Source organism: Antechinus flavipes, chromosome 3 (assembly GCF_016432865.1).
Source record: "Antechinus flavipes isolate AdamAnt ecotype Samford, QLD, Australia chromosome 3, AdamAnt_v2, whole genome shotgun sequence".
Classification (NCBI taxonomy): Eukaryota; Metazoa; Chordata; class Mammalia; order Dasyuromorphia; family Dasyuridae; genus Antechinus; species Antechinus flavipes.
Window position 1 is genome coordinate 358,122,609 of NC_067400.1, and position 25,024 is coordinate 358,147,632.

The 25,024-nt window shown below is 34.0% G+C and overlaps 1 protein-coding gene across 1 annotated transcript in view; it reads right to left on the minus strand.

Annotated features, from left to right (window-relative positions):
• Nucleotides 1-25,024, minus strand: part of NCKAP5 (NCK associated protein 5) — a 1,106,193-nt gene that overhangs the window by 135,399 nt on the left and 945,770 nt on the right. The window contains exon 11 of the mRNA XM_051985772.1: nucleotides 3,493-3,594. Coding sequence (XP_051841732.1) covers nucleotides 3,493-3,594 — 102 coding nt within the window. The remainder of the gene's footprint in view (nucleotides 1-3,492; nucleotides 3,595-25,024) is intronic.

Sequence of the window (25,024 nt, forward strand, 5' to 3'; positions counted from 1 at the left end):
GTGAGACATCAGGGACAAAAAATATCTTTTTATTCAGTCATCATTTTACAAAGAGACACAGAAATATTTTTTTAAAGACCATTCCTATTTCAGCCCTTTATAATGACAGAGGGCAAAGTGCTTAGCTGCTGTTATCTTTAACTTTGCCTTGGGATTATGTGTTCAGGAGCTTATATGCTTCAAGAACTATTTCCCTCCACCCTAGCCAAACAGATATCTTTTTTGTTCCTTTAATATATTTCACACCTTTTTTGCAACTATATTTTTGTTAATGGCTGGTTCCTTTTTCTAGAATCTTCTGGTCTACTTTTTTTCTCTGCTATCATTTAAAACCTATCCATTCTTCAGTTTTAGATCCAATTCCATGTCCTTTTTCTTATGACGTTTTCTCTGAACACCCTATCTGAAAGTGGATTATAACTTTTTCTAGAATCACAGTGGTAAGGGACCTACGTGGTCTTAAAATACAATTATTGATATTAATAATTTGGAATTTGGTGTTGATAGCATAATATAGTCTTGGCAAAGTGGAGGAATGGCTAGAGCCAATCAGAGCCCAGGAAAACCTGGGTTCAAATTTACTGACTGAGTATGAACAATTTTTTTTAACTTCTCAATAATCTAGAAAACTCTTTAAAATTTAAAGTTTCTAGGAAGGTATGATTTGAGTTAATAGAAGGAATTCATTTGGGAGCTCCCTATATCAAGGAGATCATTAATCATCCATTCCTATGCATATTGCTCATCCCATTAACCAAATTATAGTCCATGTAGACCATAGTTTAAATTTCTTCATAGCATTTTAGTACCTACCACAGGTATAAACACTGACAAAAATATAGTAATGTCATAGATTTAGTGCTGAAAGAGTTCACAGAAGGAATGTATTTGAACACCCTCATCCTTTAATTGAAGAAACTGAGAAATTAAATTATTGCCAAAGGTTACACGAGAAGTGTTAGAGTGCAGTTTGAATTCAGGCCCCATGACTATAAATACAGTGTTGTTTCTCCCCCCGACACATACATTGCATCACAAGTTATAGAATATCAATTAGTATTTATTGATTATGGGCCAAAAACATTTGGCATTAATATGATGTTTACAAACATTATTACTCTCAACATGATGGCAGCATCCTGAAGTTACATTTTGTTACTAGTATCTTTTTTTTTTCTCTAGAGATAATTCTGAAGTTAAAGATTTAAGTAAAGCATAGGAATGAATAAAGAACAATGTTATGGGGAAGAAAACTGGCTATCAAAGTAATTTTCTGTGTTTGACCACATCACTTCCCTACTCTACAAATTCCATTGATTCTTTATCATCTGTAAGTCCAAATCAAAGCACTTGTGTTTGGCTTTATAGCCCATCACAACTTGGCTTCAACCCATTTCTGCAAGTTTACCATATCATATTCCTCCCTTCCTGGTACTTGACAGTCCAATCATACTGGCCTTCTTGCTGATTCTCCATCTTTCATTTTGGTATTTTTGGAGTGGCTGTCACCTGAGCCTAGACTCCCTTCCCAAATCCGTCCTTGAGAATTGTTCAAAACTCTGGTCAGCTGAAATCTTCCATATGAAGCCTCTTCTAATCTGACAAACTGCTGGTGCTTTCTCCCTCAGACATTATTTGACTTTAGGTTAATTACTTAATTTCTCTAGGCCTCAGTTTTCTCATCTGTAAAATAAGGGGTTTGGACTAGATGATCTCCAAACAATCCCAGCTCTAAATTTATGTTACTAAGATCCACCCTCCCCCGCCCCCCATCTCTTGTATTTAGCTTTCATATATTTGGTATAAACTTATTTGTGTATATGTTCTTTCTCTAAAGAACAGAAGCTTTTCAAGGGGAGGTATTTTTTTTATTTTATTTTTGTCTGACCTCACCTAGTCTGGTGACTGACACATAGTAATAAATACTTGTCTCTTGACTTTTAAAAAAATCACTAGTCTTGAAGGAGATGACCCGAGGTGGTATCTTGATTCTTGTATGTACCAATGGTGTTATCTCTGGTAAACCATTTAACATTTATGTGCTTCTGAGCCCTTATTTACAAAATAAGACTAATAATATACATACATGTGTATTATTTATATATATATATATATATAATATATATATATATAATAGTGGACATACATATATATGATATATATATGTAATATATATATATATATAAAATTGTTAATTGGATTATTTTGAGCTTACTTATATACTTACAATTTCATTGTTTTAGAAATTACAAAATAAGCACTATATAAATATGAATTTTAATTATTCTACTATTATGCTTGTGTCATTACTAATGATATGATATAGACAAGGCATTCTAAAATAATGAAGTTCATTCATTAGACCACATTTGGTCATGTAGCTATCTACCCTAACACAGGATGGATGACTGGGTGGTTGAGTGGCATTCATAGTTGGCATTCAATTAATATCATTTCTTTACCTCCTGTTATATTGGTATAATGATCTCTAAGATGTCTATTCAGAAGTCATGGCATTCTATGAAATGTAAATAGTCCTTTAAAATAAAACAAAACAGCGTACTAACTTCTCCATGTTAGTTTAATTATATTATGTTAATTTGAAAAATACATACATTTGCACTGAATGTGGAATTTTTCTCATCCTTTATTTTTATGCTACCACCTTGAACAACTCAGGCACTTAAAAATCTCACTGTGTGAATTATAATACATGAGCAGCATTTCACTTAAACAGTGAAAGGCAGCCAAGAATTTCTGGATGAAATCTGCACAGTTAAATAATATAGTCTCCAGGCCATATTATAGATTGAATGCTATTAGTGGCTTTATGAATATATAAAATTATAGCATTCCACTAAAATTTAATTCCAATTTAACTTAAAAGTATTTACCTTTGATATAGGATATCACATTTTGACTGACAAAATTATACAGTAAAATAAAGGGCAAGTTATCTATAAGTATTTAGCAGTCAGTTTTTAATGCCCTTATATGTCTTTATAGTTTTATCTAGCTTTTGTTTTTTAGTTACCTTATTTTACATAAATGAGCATTAATAACCATGCTGGTTAAAGTTTTGTCAAATAAGCACAAAACTAACCCCATATTTTTTAAAAAATGCAGCGCTTATGAATTTTTAAAAGTTCATACATAATATATCATAAAAGTAGGATGAATAATATGGTACATAGGCTTTAATAAAAAGCTCCTTGACCATTTCTCAGAGACTTTGAGATGTAATCAATACCCAAAAAGGTATCTTGGGGACATAGCAAAGATTTATGTTTTTTTTTGCTCAGAGTGACACTTTCTGCTTACTATATCAACCAGGGACATGATATTGAATTTCAAGGAACAGAAGAAAGGAAAGTATTTTTACTGCCTTACAACCCTTCAAGGATAAGTTTAATAGTACACCTGTGACATCATTCTTCACAGAAAGAAAATAGTGTTAGAAACAAGTGATTAGAAAGCAATAGGGAAACTCACATGAATGTCAACATCTGTTCGTGATTGCATCAAACTTGAGTTTCTTTCTACCTCTGAAAGCAAATCCCCTGATGAAAGGTCCAAGATGCGTGAGTGAAGTTTCTAAGGAATGATAAAGAAAAAACAAAAAACAAAGGAGAAGCTTAGTTAGCAATAATAGCTTGTTTCACAATTTCATCTAGGACAGAAAAACTGTAGAAAGAAGGTGTTTTTCTGATTAAAGTGCATGTGTTAAAAAAAATCACACAATCTTGAAGTTGGAAGAGACCTTAGCACTCAAGTAGCCCAACATTTATATGAAATTTGAATCTCCTATTTGGAAATCTTGCCACTGATGGATAAAAATACTTTTAACAATAAAATAACCAATGAAAAAACACTCTAATGAATCCCATTTGAGAAAATCTAGTCATCCTTGTACATGATATGCTGGAAAATTAATAGTAAGAAAAATGTAAATATTTGTAGACATTTATTTAAGGATTTGGATAGACTATAATGAAAGGCATTAAAATGAATATTTCATATTAATGTTTAAATGGTCTTCACCCTCCCACTCCATCATTTTAACCTTGCTGTGTTAAAAAGTAGTTAGAACTTGAGCAAAATGAATATAAAAGTGACCCTATTGCTAAACAGCATTGATCTAGTGAAATCTTCTCTTGGACACTTTTTACTCAAAGTCATTAATGTCATCTGTTAGGAACAATTAATGTGAATAGAAAATAATTGCATCAGGGAGCTGGGGACTCAGAGGATTTTGTGCATTAATATTCACATGCTGTTCGATTACATACTCAATTCTTTACTTCAGTTTTGCTTGGGAGGACTGCTAAACCAGTGCCATTTCCCCATATTAATCTGTATACTAATTACTAGGGCTTTCTGCACACATTAAATTTGATCTGTTTAATTGCAAATACAATAAACCTCATGATGTATGCCTAACTTCTAAGCTGATGACTTTAAAAAAAAGTAGAAATTATATTTGCTGCCAGGTTTCTCCTGGACACTACTTCTGTGACTTCAGACACCACCAATCTATCAAATACACACACACACACACACACACACACACACACACACACACTTTCTGTCTTTTTCTCCATTCCTCTTTCTTTCCTTTCCTCCTTTCCTCTCTCCCTCCTTCTCTGAGTCCCTCTTTCCTCTCTTGCACACACATATGGTTCTACGTGACTTTCATTTTTTTCACTAAGATAGTTCAATTGGAAATTGGCTTTGTTCCAGACAGCTTCATATTTTTTGTAACACTAATTAATTTTAGGGTCACTTCAAAGATCAAAGGTTACATCAAAGATCATAATTTATTTGCTTATTACTCAGCAGTTTCCTTCATTTCCTACCACAGTCTGCCAAAAATTACAGAAAACCGTAAGTAAATAATCAGCATCCTTCTCCACTCTCATTTTGGTCCTGATGTGCTGCTTACTAGAATGGCATGCCATGTAACAATGATAGTGCCTGAAATTTAAAAGGTGTCTTCTAACCTAATAATCCATTCCAAAAAGCATTAAGCATCTATAATGCATAAGATACTCCCCTAGTCACTAACGATAAAATGACAGAAAAAAGTCTGTGTCCTGGAGGAACTTATATTTTAATAATTCTATACTGTAAAGAAACATATCAATACATGATATTTTAGAAAGCATGAAAATGCACTAAAACCTAGAGAATCATGAAAGTGTTTCCATAGGAGCTGACAGATGGGCTAATAACTGAAAAATTGACATTATTCCTTCAATGTTAATAATTCCATCTCTCCTGGTATTCTCAACTACATTTTAACTCTTTCATTTTTATGATCAGTACTAGGAATTCATTTTTTATTTCCTCTTCTGGATTAGTAGACTAAAATATTTTTCCATTGTAATATTGGTTTGTTTTATCTCCCCTTTTATTCAATTCAGTATACTGATTAATAGTAAATAAATCCAATTCAATAGAAAATATTAAAAAAAACTAGTATTATAAAACTTCATTTTAAAGAAATTATACAAATGTAACTGAGATTGAAGGAGAAAATGAATACTTGGACCTAGAAGTCAAGATCAAGGTTCAAGTGCTGTTCTCATGAACTCTAAACTATAGAAAAGGCAAAGGAAATGTCTGATCTTCCTTGGTAAAGCTAATTCCTCCCTAGGATTTCCCTTTATTCAAGACATCCCAGATCTAGACAAAGAAACCAATACACTATAAATATAGCTCAGTCATAAGAATGATGTCAGGTATACAATATTTAATGAATTTTTCCATTACCAAATTAACAAAGAAATCTTTAATACTTTAGCAAAATGAATGTTGATCCTAATGTACCTAAACTATAAATACTTTTAGAATTGGAAAGGCTCCATAAACTGGAGCCAGATTTGAGTTTGAATCCCAACTTTATAACTTATTTGCTATATAATCTTGGGTGAGTTATTTCATTCATCTGAACCTTTGTAAATTTCAAAATTTTATGTGCAAATATGGAATGGCATTGTCATGGCATGAAGACGACATCAGATACGTTCTCAAAGGCTCTAGGAGCAAAAATATAATCTGTGACAAGTCTTGCCATATATTCAACAATGGATTATATGTCTCTTGTCAAGCAACTAGCCTATCTAAATCCAGAAGGTTCATTACCAGAAGGTTAGTTTGAGGGCTGTGAATTTTTCAGCACAGTAACTCATAAAGATTATTAATGTATCTGAGATTCATTGGATTCTATTGGATTCATTGGATTCAATAAAGACTTGTTTCTAAGGAAATGGAAAGTATTAAGATAGGCAAAAGTTATTGAATTTAGAAAAGGTTCATCAGCTCCTGAATGGTCTGTGTTAACTTCTATGGTCACAAAACCCTCTTTTGTTATAATAACATTCTTTATTTTTTGTTGTTGAATCAATCAACAAATATTTACTAAATAGTTACTCTAGATAGGCATTGTAACAAGTTGTAGGGATACAGAGAAAAGAAATAACTGTTCCTAGCTTGGAAGAACTGGTTACTGATGTATAGTAAATATCATAATGCTAAACCTGTTATATAAGCCACTCTTTCACTGTTACCTCTCCACAGTAAATAACCCCATCTTCTTTAATATTTGACTCTAAGTTTCCATTTTTTTCATTCTTTATATCAACTTGTTCAAATGATTTAGAATAAAAAGAGATCTTAGAAATCAAGCTTCTTCTAGACCCAATTTTATTTTTCAATCAATGTCTTACAAAATGGAATACAGATGCTTACCCAGTATGGGTACAATTATTTCTTGGTTCCTGTATGAAATACTGGTTACTGCATTTTAAAGTTTTTTTTTTTTTTATGAAATTTTACTTAAAATAACTTATACACCTGACTCAGGCTTTTGGAGACCAATTGTACACTTTGCTTCCTTTTCAGTTTTATTTGTTTTTAGCCAGTTGACTAATAAATCACTGATATCTATTACATTCCCATCTTAGCAAAGATGATTTGTAGCTATGGGAACATTCTATGACTATGCCAACCAAGATGTGTATGTATATATATTTACATATATATGTATATATACACACATAGAGACCATTTCAGGAACATTTATTTTAAAAAAAGGAGACAATCCTCATCCCCACGCAAGTAACCTATTAATCAAAAAGTACCTATTATGTGCCAGGCATTGTGATAGGCAGTGGGAGTACAGAGACAATAAATCACACAATCTTTGTCCTCCAAAGATTATACATTTGATAGGAGGATGTAACAAGTAAACATGTGCCTTATTTAATATGCTTTGCTCTTTTGTGCTTTGCACATATTGTTTTTTTTTTTTTTTTTGGTTATTGTTTTTCTTTTTAGAAATTGAGGGTTTATGGTAAACTTGCATGTCTATTGGCACTATTTTCCCAGCAGTATGTGTTCACATTATGTATGTGTCATATTTTGGCAATTCTCGTGATACTTCAAACTTTTTCATTATTATTTTATCTGTTAGAGTGATCGTTGGTTTTATTATGTCTTTGCTTTGGAGAGCCATGAACCACACCCATATAAGAAAGCAAACTTAATCAATAAACGTTGTGTGTGTACTGACTGCTCCTCCAGCTTGCTATTCTCCATATCTCTCCCTTTCCCTGGGTCTCTTTATTCCCTGAGATACAATAATGTTGAAATGAGGTCAATTAATAATCCTACAATGGTCTTTATGTGTTCCAATTAAAGGAAGAGTCAATCCATGAGGCAAACTTCATTGTTGTCTTATTTGAAGAAATTACTATAGCCACCTCAGCCTTCCGCAACCACCACCCAGATCAGTCAATAGCCACCAAAAATGAAGCAAGACCTTTCGCCAGCAAAAAGATTATGACTTGCTAAGGACCCCGATAATGGCTAACATTTTTTTAATAAAGTATTTTTAATCAAAGCATGTATATACATACATATATATATATATTTAAGACATAACACTATTGTACACTTAGGAGTTTACAGTATAGGGTAGTTCTACAGTTGCAAAATCCCTCTTTTGTTATTATACTTTCATAGGCAGTAGGAAATCAAAAAATGTGTGTGACTTGTTTTATTGTGATATTACTAGAGGTCAGACTCGAAATCCATAATATCTCTGAGGTATGCCTATGCACAAATATGTATGTGTGTTTGGATGGATGGATGTATTATAAGGTCATTTGGGGAGGGAGAAGTACTATTAGCCAGATGCATCAAGACAAAGCTCATATAGATGTTTTCTGAGCTGCAGTCTATTAAAAACCAGGATTTCTAGGAGGCAGAGATGAATGAGGGAAGTGAATTGCAGGCATAAAGGACAGCTTGGACAAATGCACAGTGATGGTAGATAAAATATTGAATATGAGGAAAAAGCACGACAGCCACTTTGAACAAACAGGGTGTTCTGAAGGGGAGTGACATATGCAAAGAAGAGAATGTTATTTCCTAGGAAACACTGGTCTAAGATATGTGGCTATTTTCTCTCTTTCACATCTTTCCACTTTGGTCTTTGCAAAACTGATTCTATTTTGCAAATTTAGTAATCAGTGATGTTTTTCAAATGTACATTTCCAGATCAGAATTCTCACCTGAGTTCTTTCTGGCCCTTAAGTTGAAATGCCTATGGAATATCTCCACTTGTTTATTCTTGTAGCATCTCAAACTCAACAAAATAACAATCTAATTCATGGCTTTTCTTCTGTTCATGACTGCCCATCCTGTGTGATTTGTTCATGTTCTTCAAAAAGATTTTCACAGGGGGTTGACTTAATATGATGGAGGCCTTTCTAGATTTCTCCTGAAATCGAAGTGCATCATTTTGTCTGTCCACTGTTCATCCTTTGCTCTTGTAGTATGATTATATCATCTTGACGTACTGTTTTAAAATTCTTTAATGATATAGTATATGTTTGAAAGATATTTAGTGAATTGAACAGTGTGCACTCATTATTGATTTTTTGTTTGTGTATCATTTTCAAATAAAGAAATACACTATATAATGCTGTTTGAATGCATTTATAATTGCTTTGTATTTTTTAATACATTTAGAATACATGTGTCTGTGTGTATCCTAGAAATAATTGGAGAATGAATGTTACAATTTCACTGCTGGGAATGACGTTCTGTGTAATTTGGATGTTTGTCTCTTTGATAATGACTATAATATATAATGCTTCCACATATTGATTAAATTTCAGGTCCAGTATAAAAAAAACTAAATCTATGAAAACAGTTACACACTTGGCAACAAAATTTATATAGTAATAGAAAAACATGTCCTTGTTTCATGGCCTTGTAACAATGCAAAAGACAAATCTTAGCTTCTAGGACCTTGTCAATGCCAGTGCAGCCAGTGCCAAACCATACTTTGATATTAGATGAGTTAATTTGACATCAATCACCCAGCTGTGTTTTTTTCTACATAATTCCATGTCTGTGATTCAAAGCAGAAAAAAAAAGTCCTCCTCTATGCAATGAAGTAAAGAACTCATTGTCCTTGATTTTGCAGGCATGAAAATGTCATGAGTTTCTCAGAAAAGGAGTGACTGAAGACTCTTTGCCTAAAGACTACTGGACAGCAGTTTCTTTTTCCTGAATCCCTGCACAATTTACTAGCAACTGGTAAACACGTATATTTCTTATTGAATTGAACTGAATTCTGCTCATCATATTCTCAAAATGCTCAAAGTATACTACATAGTGGTATAATTTAGTCAGATTATTTAAGACATCTTTGTTTCTGCCTTATTTTATATCATAGGGTCATAGATTTGAAGCTAGACAGGAACTGAATCAAAGTGAAGATACTATTTAGAAAAAAATTTGACACTCAATAAATGTTCAGAGGTGATGAATAGTAGCAAATTATATAAAATAAACAATAAAATGTAGCTCTATTCTGAAAACTGCTGAATATAGTGATTGCTGAACATGATAGAACACTGAGGCTCCATTTAATAAGATAAAGTAAGGTGTAAGATAGACCATTATTTGTACTATTCAGGTAGCCTTTTTTAAAAAACCATAATGAAGAAAATTTTATTCATTTCTATATTTCCCCTACCTAAGTTTTGAAAAGGAAATGGAAATAGTATAATATGGAGAAGCTAGTCCCTTTCGACCTTTCCAGTCTTCTTACAAGTAAGGAAAATGAAGATGGCTCTTGATAACTTGATCAGTCAACATGGTTAATTTTAATTCAGAAATTCTTTATTTTTTTCTGAATTGCTTTATTATTCCTCTTGTGAATAATGGGTAAATATCCTGAAAAATGACCTGTCTGCTCCACTATGGAATCTCTGCTCTCCTGGGGGTAAATAGTCTTCAGGTTAAAACTGAATAACTTCCATTAATATACAGTAGTATATTATATCAATAAGGATGTCTGCTGTCTTCCATTTGAGCCCTGAATTAGTTATATAACAAGATCCCAAGCCATCAGATGACATTTATATCATACAAAGTAAGTGTCATCCATCAGATGTTAATTTCTGGTTATAGATCTTTGTCAGTAATAGAAAGGAATACTTTAAAAAAGGCAAAAGAAGGGAAGAAAAAGAGAAAGAACAGGGGGAGGGAAGGGAATAATGGAAAGGAAAAAGACAGAAGGAAAAGGAAGGGAAAGGAGAAATAACTAAGGATGAGTGAAAAAGAAAAGGAGAGGAAAGGAAAAGAAGGAAAAAAATAGGTTAATCAAATCTTATGTAACAATAAATTCAGAGGGAAATTCAAGCCACTTTATCTTTCTGAATTCTTGGTCTTGGTCACTGGAAGAAATGTGTGTTTCAATCTCTTTTCTCTCCAAGCCTCTCATAGCCCCAAGCCATTCATGTAGGTGAAGAATTCTCATACTTTACTGAAAAAAATTTAAGTCCTTGAACTCAAGTTCCCTGTCTTCTCTCTCTCTTCATCTCAAACCTTCCTTCATATAACCTCGCCCCACTATCTTCTCCTTTACTAAAGTCTCTGATGAAGAGATTTCCTTCTTATCCAAACCATTCTTTCTACATGAAGCTTCCCTTCATAATCTTCTCCAGAAAACTGCTCTTTCCTGCCCTATCATCTCTCACTTTTATACTCAAATTTTCCTCATCTGCTTCCCCATTCTCATTCATTCTTTCAGTTTATTTCTAGATCTTCATAAATATTCTTAAACCTTCACCATCTTAAAGAAAAAAAAAAAATGAGATCTTCCTACCTCAGCTATTGTCCCATATTTCTCTTCCCTTTCTCAGCTAAATTCCTTGAAAAAAGCTTTTTACACTTGGCACTCCATTTTCTATCATCCCACATCCTTTCTAAAACCTCTGCAATCTGGTCTTGTCATTCAAAAGATACTGCTGTCCTCAAATTACTAATGATCATATTTGACAAATAGAGTGGCCTTTTCTTAATTTTCATCTTTTTCAACTTTTGTGCAGCATTTTACTCTACTGACTTTCCTCTTACTTTTAATAAATTCTTCTCTTTGGGTTTCATGACACTTTTCTCTCAGTTTTCACCCCATTAGCCTGATTGTTCTTAGTTTCTTTTGCTGGATCATCATCACTATCATATTAAGGCTCTATTATGAGCCCACTTTCCTCTCTTTCTCTTTTGTCTTTCAATAGTCTCCCACTTGGTGGTCACATCAGCTTCCATGGGTTCTATTATCAATTTTCTGCAGATAGCTACTGGATCTCTATATCCAGTCTCAGTGTCTATTGAAAACTGACTAATAGAAATTCTGAGGTGGACATCCCCTAAGCATGATAATTTCAACATTTTCAAAAGATAATCTTTCACCCTACACTTCCTTCAAACTTCTCTATTATTATTGAGGATACTATCATCCTTCCAGTTATCCAGGTTCACATCCTTGATGTCATCCTTAACTCTTCAATCTCCATCACCTCATAAGTCCACTCACTTGCCAAATATGGTCATTTCTTTCTCTATATCATCACTTGAACATATCACTTTCCCACCATCTATAAAGCTATCACCTAGTTCAGACCTTCATCATTTCTTGCAATAATGTACAGTGTGGTTTCCTTACTCCCAAGTTTCTTCCATCATCTCCACAGATATCCAGAGAATTTTTCCTAAAGCACATGATCTACAAACTCTGCTGACTTTTCAGTAATTTGGAATCAAATGTCAAGTTTTTATTTAAAGTTCTTCACTAGATGGACTAAATATATTTCCTGACTTCTTACACATTACTCCCCTCTACATAGTTTGTAGTGTAGCTTTCCTAATCTACTAGCTCCTTGGCAAATACAGTGCTCTCTTTGATCTTGGCCTTCATTAGTAGTGGAAATAGCCAGTTTTTTTTCCAAAACTCATCTCATGGGGCACCCTCCATATCAATCTTTTCCTGACTTCCCTGAGCCCCTTTGGCCCACCACAGTAGCTAATGTTCTTTGACTTGAAGCTTCCTTGTGTTTATTCTGCATATATTCTGTATATATCTATTTTTGTGTATCTCACTCTTCAGAATGTTAGCTCTTTGAGGGAAATTACTATTTTTGTCTTTGTATGTCCTATGTTTAGTAAAGTATCTGGGACATAGGAAGTGCTTAATAAATGTTTATTGACTAATGTGTGGACTGTTTGTGGGAATGATTTCTGAATAACTAGATAGAAAGACAGAGGCTTTGGATATGCTGAGAATACTGAAGAGAAGAACATGGAAAAAATTTTAAAATAATTATGAAAATGATTTAGATAATTTCCTAGTAGGAAACTTGAATAACCAGATGATTTTCCCTAAATTTTATGTTGTTCATGTATTATACATTATAAATGCTGGCTTAGTCAGAGGAGTGAGCCTTTACCCACTCTTTTAGATACCATCAAGAGAGGATTGTAGGAGACCCTTGTTTCACATTTCACAAGGTTTCATTTGATTCCATTAAGTATTTATTATATAACTGCATATTATATAACTGAATGCTATATGGCCATTTCTTAGATTGTCACAAAATTTGAGCCGAGGACAAAAAAAATCTTTTGGATAAAAGGTAATGTTTAATTAATTATGACATCATTTCCATTTTGGGGATGTAAAGAAAAACCATAATATCTGACATTCACTCAACCTGCTGAAATGACAAGAAGCTAGTCTGCCTTCTCACTATTTTCCTAAAGACCTTTAAAAAATATGTCCATCATTACCTAATCTCAATTCAGAAATGTTACTCAGTCTGAAATTTTTAGAGCTTATCTTTTTTTAAAAAAACTATTCACCTATCCACTATTCCATGGTATAATTATTTTCCTTGTCAGCTTTAATACTCACCTCTCATATCACTCTTTAAAATGTCCTAAGTGTGTTTAGTAGCCTTAGGACAATGCTAACTTCTTTTTCTCTTCTGCAGAAAACCTGAGATATCAAATTCATTTGAGGCAAACCATCAAAATCTTCAGTCAAGAGTACCTCTATATCAACTGGGGTTTCAAAGTGACTTTTCCAAGATCATAATTTTTCCTTGTTGGATAGTATATATTAAGAATGCCCTCATATGCTACAAATTGCTGAATTCCACGAACACTTTGTTAAATATATACAAGGTGAGTCACCTTGTGGCATGATAAAATAGAGTAAGAGAAGTTGCTTTTGTCCTTAAGGGAGCTCCATTCTAATGAATCAGGTAATAATCATTCTATTAAACACCTATTGTGTACCCATTGTCCCATGAAACCTTTTACTAGGGTTCACAAGACACTTATAAGCTCTAGACTAGCTATCCTAGGTCTATGAACATATTTCAGGGAACCTAGGAACAGGGGGGAAAGTTCCATTATATATCAATATAATTTGTTTCCTTTGTAATATAATGGATTTAATGAATTCATTTAAAAATACTATTCTGGAAAAAGGGTACATATGATCATCAAATTGTCAAGCACAACAACAACAACAACAAAAGGTTAAGAACTCCTGTTCAAGGCCATTGGATTACAACGGGTGGACAGGACCTTCCTAATTATTTGAAGGGCTCATAAAATCATATAACCTTAGAGATTATCTATTCCAGCCACTTCATTTTGCAGTTGAGAAAAGAGAGGCTCAAAGACAATAATTGACTTGTCTAAAGTATACAAATAGTAAGGAGTAGAGCCAGGTTTCAAACCCAGATTCTCTGAACACAAATCTAATCACATAATTATTCAATCAATAGCTCCTTATACTAAAATACTACCAGGTGATGATTCCTGTAATTTGATATTTCAAAAATGAGTCCTTATATTTTAAAATATGGGGATAAAACCTACAAAATGTTAGTGTTTGGTCTAAGACATCATCTCATCCAATACTATCATTTTGTAGAAGAGAATAGTTAAGGATCAAAAAAGTTAAAAGACTTATACAAGCTATTTAGGGACACAGGCAAAACTAGACTAAGCTCTCCAGTCATTCTAGTGCACCTTCTACAATGTCATGGACACAATATTTGGACACAGTGAAAAATCCAAGAGAATTTATAAGTAAATTATACAAACAACAAATGTTGTTTTCTCAGGCAAAGTAAGGAGACAATGGATTCATGAAAGCAGTTAAGTATTTGCAAGACAATAATTTGTTTAACTGATAATTATGATAAGGTACTGAATAACTAAGTGGGGTTGGCACTGAAAATATTGAAGTATTGATGGAATTATTATTAGTTTAACCTTGTAGCCCCACCTTGCTATGTTCAATCTTTAATCTGAATTGTGTGAAACCCCTGAAGTTAAATTTTCCCTATAAATCTGGCTATGGCTAATGTCATCTTTGCTGAGTCTCTTTTGGGGTTTAGCCTGCTAAAATGGTGCCTTTCTTCTCCCCTCTCCCCAGTACCACATGGTATCTCTTCTCTCACTCTACCATGTCCACAACATCTCTTCTCTCATTTCTCCCATCATGCCTCACTGTGTCATTCTTGTTCTTATATCCTAACTCTTTTAATGTATTAAACTCTTCCATGGATTTAGCTTGCCAGCTAAAGGCAAATTCTAATCTCATGGGGCATTCTCTTTCTCCAGATTAATTGTGAGTTCTACTAGGGAACTTATCTTAATTATTGAAACCTCTTTCCTTGTTAACTATATGCTTTCCCAACTCTTTTATATTTATTACTGCTGATGTCTGTTGTACCTCTTCATCCTGTCTATAACCCCTTCTCCTAAATAAACTTACTTTTTGCCAAAGAGAATAACCATTGTGAATTGTTCACATGACCAAATCCCAATATTTGGTGCTTCTGGTGCTAAACCCCAAACACATCATTTGGCTAGGCATTGCTTCCTAAATCACATAAGTTATAATAACTCATAGTCAAATGGAAGGTCTACAACAGATAAAATCTATATTTAAAATCTATCATCCTTAAGAAGGCAGAGGGAAACTTTAGAAATCACTTTGGAAAGTCCTCACGTAAGCCAATTAGGTATATAATTGAGGTGAGCATGGATTGTGAATGTTCAGAATGGTGTGAAACACAATGAAATCTACAGGCAAGTAGAGAAAAGTATTTGTTCTGGGATACAGGTTAGATGAACTAAGAGCTAAGTTTAAACTCATTTGCCTGTCATTTCATAAGAATTTTGGGAATGTTCTACTTGGGTGGTTTTGATGTGTGGGATAGGGGAGGGAGAAAAATTTCATTTAGACTAAGGCTAGTCATCTTGGTAGGGTAAAAGATCCTAAGCCAACCTGAGATTTCCATTTTTAACATAAATTACTTTAACTGGTACTTTGACAAGTACTTTCTAATTGTTTTGTGGAACTACCAATAGTTTTTTTTTTTTTAAAGCTGTCAAACAAAATATCTTCTTTCTCATGGACTTTTGTAGCCTTCTTTGTTCTCTGCTTATCTGAACTTTGAGGGAAATCATTGTGCTTCTTCTTTCATGTTTACTCTATTCAGAGCCAGAAGAAAAAAAAAATCAAACAAATCCAAAAACCCTTGGCTATCTCCAAGAAAGAGATTCTCCCAAGTTAAAGCATTGTTTTCAAATAGCCTCAGAACATGGAATGCTTCTCTCCTCATCTCTCCTTCCTGCCTTTCCTGTTTTCCTTCAAGTCTCAGCTAAAAACATCTGTATGTTATCTTTGCTAATTCTCTTTCAAGGCAAGTGAAAATCCCTCTGATTATTGCCAATTTGTCTTGTCTACATCTTGCATGTACACTGATAATCAAATAAAATAATAATTTCTGTTGGAATCCTTACTAACTGCTAACTAATTAGAGTTGATCTAATCTTACAAGAAGATGTTTTGGGCAGAACCTGAAACAAGGTACTAAGTAGAACTAATTAATACAAGGCTTGTGTTCACATCTTTACTCATTGGAGTTCAATGAGTTCACACCTCCCTTGAAGCTCTTTGGGCAGAGAGCACTAGCATAAATAGAGCTTCAATGGGCCAGTCAAAGAAGTTCTTCAGAGTGAAGACGCTACAAGTCGGGATTTCAGCAGAATTACGCCAGAAGCCCTCTCTTCAAGGCAAGACAGATTCAACTTGGTACTGGCTCTGGAGGCTGAAGAAAGCAGAGGCAGAAGCAAAGGACAAAGCGACAAGAGCTCTTGGAACCAAGCAGAGAGATAGGCCTCTAAGCTAACCGGGCTATATTGGAGATAATAAAAGATCTGAACTTTTATCACCTGGCTGCGTTTTGAGAAGAAAAAGCTCACAACATTTTGGCGCCCGAACACAGCTAAATGCTATTCACATGTTACATATAGACTGTGTTCAATCTGAGACCATGATTTCAAGCCCAAAGTTCAAGAGCCTTGAAAAGCTACCTGTTGGTCACCTATTAATGTCCTTGATGGCTGAGGAAATGCCACAAAAGTACCACAGAAATCCTTCCCACAAAGACTCTTTTTCAATGTTTACTTGAGTTTGAAACTATTCCCTAGTTTATATCCCTTAACTATGAATAGAAATGAAAAGAAAAAAAATTAAAACAAAAACCTGGGAATTCCAGGTTTTTCTTTCCAGCTAGAAAAAAGACTTAAGACTAGACCTTTATCAAGTCTCCAGAATAAAGCTGCTCAGTTTTGTTTTGTTTTTTACCCTGGGGCTAAGCTATCCAGATGATAGGTGAATGAACACAAAGCCGCCTAATTTATTTTATCTAGCATATCCCAGGGTAGCTATCAGGAAAACATTTTACCACCCAAACAAGGGCATAATATTCCACTTCCCTGTGGCTTCATAGGGACTTTTCATAATCCATGATTTTTCAGACCCAAACTCCTTTCTTTGTCCATCACTTACATTGTTTTTCCTATTAGAATGTAAGCTTCCCGAGAGCAATGACTGTCTCATTTCGGGTTTTGCATCCTCAACATCTCCTAGAGTATCTGGCATATAGTAAAAGTTTAAAAAATGATTTCTCTTATATTAATTCAATTCACTAGGTAACACTCCACCCTTAGTGCATATATATTCTCCCCCCCACCCCCCCACCCCTTTTCCTAGTAGGAGCTAAAATGTGGCAGAAGGGGCAGGAATCAAGTATTCCTGACCTGGAGAATTTCATCAGCCTCCAAAAGCTTCCAGAATCTGCATGCTCCTCCTCCTTCACTATTTCTTTCACCTTCAACTTCTTATCAACTAATTGTCAAGATATTTGGTACAGTGAACACAAAAGGAACAAAACAATTCAATTTGACTCAATAAACACTTATCAAATGCCTCAAGGCATTCCAAAGAAACTTCTACATTTATCATGTCTTTTGATTCTCACAAATACCTTATGATACAGGTGGGGAAAGTATTTTTATACCCATTTTTTAGATAAGGAAACTGAATTTCAGAGAGATTAGTTTTTTCTCTTATCTAAGTATGAAACCAATAACCATGCAACTTATTGCAGTCTTCCAGTCATGCTCCTGATAAGTAATTTTACCTCCTTACCCCCTTCTGATCCTAATACCCCTTTATGTGCTGCCTTTTCCCATTAAAATGTAAGCACAGGGGCAGTTAGTTGGTATAGTTGATAGAGCACCAGCCCTGAAGTCAGGAGGACCTGAGTTCAAATCCAGCCTTAGATAAATAACACTTCCTAGCTGTGTGACTGAAAAAAAGTCACTTAACCCCAATTGCCTGAACAATAGAATAAAATAAAATATGAGTACATTGGAGAGAGGGAGAAACTTGCTTATTTTTATGCTTACTTCCAGAAGTTATCATATCTGGTACATATTAACAACTTATTAAATGCTCTTAAATTACATTTACTGATTAATGACTATTAAGTGGCTGAGAGAAAAGGGACCTTTTCCATCTGAGATGCCTTTTTCTTTTTACACATCTATATTTTATTTATTGTGTTTGTTTATTTTGCATAGTTATTTGTGTACTCTATCCCTTATTGGATGTTAAATTTCTTATCTAAACTTGTCTTTTCTCTGGTTCTTAGCACAAAGTGTGCCTTTCCACATAATACAAGCTTAACAATTATTACTGAATATATTTGAAATTTCATGGCTCTTTATCTTCTGATAAGCTATACAGATATAATATCCCTCCTCTCTTCTTTTGCCAAATATTTAAACTAGGGGGATAGAATAATGCTGAACACCTCTTTGCTCAAATAATGGTTAAAAGTAGATGAATGTGCAGGTTCCTACACTATCTCCCATCATATTAGTCATAGCTTGCAAAATGGGTATGGATAGAGCCAAATGCTTGATCAGCCTGAGTCATATCTCAGGCTTTTTCAGATATGCTGACTGGTCAAAGGGTGCAAATTGCCATATTTTAAGACATCCCTAGCTAGCACTTGGTGACTTTTTGAGTGACAGCTTCACTGCCTAATGGCCTCTATAAGCCTTGGTCTAAACTTCTCTTTTTTAATCCCTTCTTTTGTGGGTCAAGGGCTGATAACTTGAACATGGAAGAAGCATAATGGCTAGACAACACATTTTATTCCCACACATGAATTCACACCTTTACGGTCCTGGAAACTCCCGTTCTACATAGGTATGTATGATTTTCATGATTTAACTAAGTGTTCCCCAGGAGATTTGTACAGTGAATTAATGTCTTCCCTCCCACCAAGATTTCTATGCCTATAAAAACTGATAGCCAGCCATAATTTTAATGCAGAGGGAGACAGGTAAAAGCTAAACTAATACTAACAAATACTCCACAAAAGATTTCTTCAACTAGACTAGATTAAGCTGCAACTCTTATCACAAGTGGACAAAAGCAGTTCATATGTCTCTGGTGTGCAAATATATTACAACAACAAAGTACAACTCTAATGTTTGCTGTAGAAAGGAATAATTTAGCAAATCTATGAATTGTGTTTTTCTTGACATTGTCTTCCCAAATAAAATTGTTTAAGGAAAAGCCTAATGCTTTGAATAAAAACACCAGTGGGTACATTTTTATTTTACATGCATGTCTGAAATGTCTTGCATTTTCTCACTGTGAAGCAAAACCTTCTTAATCTTGAAGAGTGGTAGTTTAATGTAATAGATGGAAGGTTAGACTTGGGGTAAGGAAGACCTGGATTCAGATTCTGCCTCTGATTTAAACTGGTTGAGTTTTCTCATTTATATAATGGTGATGACAATGCCTGTGATACCTCACTGAGTTGTTTTGGAGGTGGCAAAGCTATGATTTTATTGACATAAGGAATTCCCAGTAAGTCAAGTACCTCTTACCAATGCAGATTGGCACTTGCTCTATAACGTAAAGTTTCATGGTATCCTGACAGATTAAGTTGACCTCCTGAAAGTCACACAATCCGTGTGAGAGAGGCAGCCACTTCTGAGGCTCCATTCATTATATAAAAAAATTTCTACATATAAAGTCCCATTTCTGTCTCACACAGATTTTGTCTTCCTCTCTCTTAGATATTTACATATTATTCTATTCATTTGTGCAAATATTAAGTCCTCCTACTAAGCTCAAAGTTGCATGAAGTTAGAAACATATTATCTACATTGTTCTATACTTTTCCAACTTCTAGTAAGTATCCCTTATGCACAGTAGATATTTACCATTTTTCTTGGTTGAAGTGAATTAAAAGGAATCAAATAATGCTGAGGAATGCAAATAAAGTCTTTTCTAATTATTCTCAGAAATGGCATCTAAAGCCCTGGTCCTTGCTTGCCTTTTGTTCTATCATTTGTCATGTCTGACTCTTCATGATCCCATTTGAGGTTTTTTTGGCAAAGAACTGGTGTGGTTTGCCATTTTCTTTTCCAGCTCATTTTTCAGATGAGGAAACTGAGGTAGACAGGGTTAATTGACATGATCAGGGTCACACAGCTAGTATGTACCTGAGTCTATATTTGAACTCTGGAAAATGAGCCTTCCTAACTAGTCTTGGCACCCTATACATGGTTGCCCCCTTCTCAGTTTATGTGTCTGACATTTTTCTATTACTTCAACAGAGAATGAAACCTTTCGTTTCACAATTAGAAATTAAATTAATAATCTAAACACTCTAAGGACGGGTAACAAATGGAAAAACTCCCTTGCTTTAAGTCATATTATTTCTTCTGCAGAAGAATCACATGAGATTAGTTATTGGGGGGCGGGGAGTGAGAGAATGTCATGTTAGTGTTGTTTCTGTTGTTTGTCCTTTGTTCTCAAAGAAGGCCATGATATCAGAGAAATGATGCCATGATGTACAAATGAATTTAGATGAGGAAATCACTAGCCTTACTGTGTCCTAAGCCAAATGAATCCTATGGCAAGCTATAGATAGGGATGATGGAGATGCCCTGGATGCAGTGGGAGATCTTGACCTTTTTAACATTAGGGTTTTTAATAGGTCTGCCAAAAGCAAGGCCCAATCAGTGATTAAGACTAAGTAAGAAATGAGGCAAATAATGGTCACTTTTACCTAGTCCAAAAAAAAAAAATCTACTGAAGAGCAGAAAAACTCAGGATTTCTGGGTAAAACACAAACAAGTTGCTATTTACATCCATTCCAGAGGTCCAAACAATGAACAAGTAGGGCTTGGTCTAGGACCTTTAATTAGTCAATCCGTGAAAGCTAGAGTGCGTTATGTTTAACATAGGTCTTTAAAAAAGAAATCTTGCCCACAAACCCCTAGAAACCTAGAGAGTTTTCAGTGGTCAAAATTTATATTCTTTTGGGAGAAAAAAATACTCTTTGTGGATCTCAGAAAGGGAAGTGGAAGGAAAAAGAGAAGAAAGAAAAGGGGAAAGAGAAAAGGGAAAGGGGACAGGAGAAAGGGGAAAAGAGAGAGAAGTTAAAGGGGAGAGGAGAAAGAGGAAAGAGGGGAGGAAAAAAGGAAAAATAGGGAAAAGGGCAAGAGAGAAAGAGGGAAATGGGAAAAGAGAGGAAACAGGAAAGAAATGAAAGAGGAAAGAGGATAAGAGAAAAAGGGCAAAGAGAAATCAGCAAACTCTACAAATCATATTTATCACTTTATTAGCTATCTAGACTTAAGAAAGTGATAAAGAATTTGCTAGTAATGTACTTAAAAGTATATAAGAAATACATTTCTCACTCTAACCCAAGAGATACTTTTCAAACATTTAGCAGCATATACCAGCTCCAAGTCCAGCATTCTCCTAACTAAATTATGCTGCCTCCATGATACATTTAAAAACAAAACCAAAAATAAACACAAAACAACAACAACAAAACAACTTTGTATAATTTTGAGCAGAGAAACACAACAGACATCCAAATAAAACCATTGCCCTCATATTTAAAAGTACTATTCATAAAACTGGGAAATACCTTATATGTGTTTTGAATAGCTGTCAAATTATTCAGAATTTTACAATAGACATTTTAAAAAATCATCCTTAAAGGAGTTATTACAAGCAAAGTATCTGATTCTGAAGGTAGGATAGATTGATGAATAAAGTGCTGATCTGAGAGTCAAGAAAAGCTGACTTCAAATCCTACCTCTGACAAAAGCAAGGTTTCCATGGGCAGATCTTTAACCTTTATTTTTCTGTAGGCAACTTCCTAGAACAAAGTTTCTTAACATTTTTTTGTGTGTCATGGGCCCTACTGACAATAAACTCTATGGACCCCTTCTCAGAATAATGTTTTTTAAATACATCAAATGAAATACATAGGATTACAAAAGTAACCAATTTATATTTGAGTACAATTATTGAAAACTTTAAAAAGTGTTAATATGCCTATAAAAGCCTCTGCCTTAGATCTAGAAGTGTAAGAAATCATAGGGGTCAATATAGTCCAAACACCCTCATTTTATGGATGAAGAAAGTAACTTATTGCTAAATGGCAGAAAGATTGTGATCTTTGGTAGCAGAGAAAGTTCACTACCCTCATGAAATCATTAATCCTTAGACTATAGTAGTTAGAATTCTAGATTATTAGAGCTGAAAGAGATTTCACAAATCATAATTAAACAAACATAGACACACACATATATGTATATCCATATATTCATTTATTTATATTCATATGTATATGAATTTTTATGGCAAAATATACATTATCTCAAATAATTTAGAGACTAATTTGCCCAAGGTTTGCATGGGTAGTAAGAAACAAAGATAAGGGAAATGAGTCCAAGTTCAAGTTTCTTTCCACTACACATACACATACACACACACACACACACACACACACACACACACACACACACACACCACTTTTCTCTCTAGTTTTAGGTACATAACTACCAGACCCTTAGAAGACTTGCCACTACACTCCACTGGAGAGAAGGGTGGAAATGATGTAAATATTTATTTTAAAAATTACTATCATGATGTATAGCCTATTGCTTGTTAATCTTTAATATCTTGATCTGAGTTGGCCAAGTAGGCCCCATTTTATAAAATTTGTGGAAGCCTATTATACAAAAAGTAATTTCTGTTTTGAATATGCAGTGACTGCCTGCAGTCTCACCTCCCATGGTATTTAGTCCAGAGTTGCTGCACATTATCAACCTTCCAGATTTATTACCTTACGATTCCTCACAATCTAACTTGAAGCTGTGGTAAAATGAATTTGCCTCATAGGCTTCATTAACACAGATTTGCATCTTCATTCTCCTGTAGCTTTATCCCCAAAGTATATCCCACTCTCTCCCCAATCTGCTGTTGCTTTACCCCATGGTAGAGAACTTCATGGTGGTATAAACAAGTAGTTGGAGATTGTTGTTTATGCTCCTTTCTAATAGCTATTTGAAATATAAGGCATAAAATTACCAGCTTACAATATCGTTCCATATTAACAGTGGGGAGGGTGTATGTAAAACAGATATTAAAGGATTAACTGTAAAATACATTTCACTAAGCTAAATCATTTCCTGGCAAATGGTAGTTTCCAGCTATTACATAGGATTCATCAAGTTGAGTGGATTTATTTTTATTTTTCTATTAGTCTGCAAAAAAATATTTAATTCTTCTTTGCACACTGTTGTCCATTTACTTTTTGTTTGTTTGTTTGATTCTTCTGACTTTTAAGGTCAGGTTCCTAATCATGGGTCTCTGAAGTATGTATATGTCTGTATATGTATATATGTATATGTATATGTGTATATATATATATATATATACATACATACATACATATATACACACACATATTTACATATATACATACACCTATAAATACCCATATATGTACATACATACATGACTATATTTCATTAAAACTTATTTCCTTTACTATCCTATGTATGTTATTTTATGAATTTTAAAACATTATTTTTGAGAATGGATTCCATAGATCTCATCAGATTTCTAAAGAACCAATCTGACACAAAAAAGGTTGAAAATCCCTGGGATATGGAGAAATTGATAAAAAATGGAAATCTGAAACAGAGATGATAGTAGGCTTTATTTTAAAAGCTGCTTGTGGGTGTCATGAGCCAATCTTTCAGACAAATTTACTGAACTCAACTGCAACAAAAAAAATAAAGGTGCAGGGATATGATATTCTAAATGTTTGTAGCAAAGATTAGGGAGCTATAACACAACAGAAAATCCAGTTAACAAGGCAAATCCACCATAGGACATAAAACAATAGTCTCAGTATCTGCTTCCCATTTTACTGGCTTGCAACCCTTTCTTCTAATCAAACTAGACAAACATCCGGAATCATAGACCCAGCGTTTGAAAAAGAAGAGAAGAGAAATCTGTAATCTCCTAGGGTAGAAATTGTAAAGTATTAAGCAGCTATTTGGTGCATAAATACAAAATAGCATAATCTCTCTGTTTTCTTCTGAGACAGTTGCCTGTTGCCATAATCCTAAAATTATTCACTCTTCCCAAATCCCCATAGACTTATTAATTTTCATAAACTGCTTTAATGGAAACTTTTCTTCAAAGATGCAAAGTAATCTTTCTTGGAGCTTTGCTTTCATTTTCATGTCCTATGTGGCATGTTCAATCTCAGAGAATACTCAAACAGTTCTCATTTTTCAGAGAAATTGGTTATGGATACTATAAATAATCATGATAGAAAATATAAGCATTAGAAGGAAAATGAACTATATAGAGACTTATTTGAAGATAGACAAAGACATTTAAATTCCCTGGAGGCTATTATTATTGCCAGATTAAATTTCTGCTTTGATTACCTGCTAATAATCAGCTAGTTATAAAATCAATAAATTGTTCCATTGGGCGACTGGAACTAGTCCAACAGACAATTGTAAATATTTCTTTGAAACTTTCCTATGCAAGGCATTCCTTGTTCTTCAAAACATTTATTACATTTAATCTCCACTTTTATGTTCACTTTCTTCAAGTGGGATGGAAATTTTTTTTTTTCCATAAACATTTTTCTATTGATCCCAAACTAATGAAATAAGATGCCCTCTAACTCTGGTGCTTAAAAATTCGGAAGGAAGATAAAAGGGTGTCTTACATTTTTAAAAGCAGAATGCTGAATCACAGAATTAGAGGACAGAATGGGGCCTGAAAAAGTCACTTAGTCTAACCTGATGTCAAACTCTAGACCAAAGTGTAAATGTCTTTTAAAAAAATATGATGGGGTCATCTTGCTACAGCATTGTTTTTTTAAACTAATAAACAACTGATAAGGGTTCTCAGCATTTTGCTAGAGGTGAATACTATCGA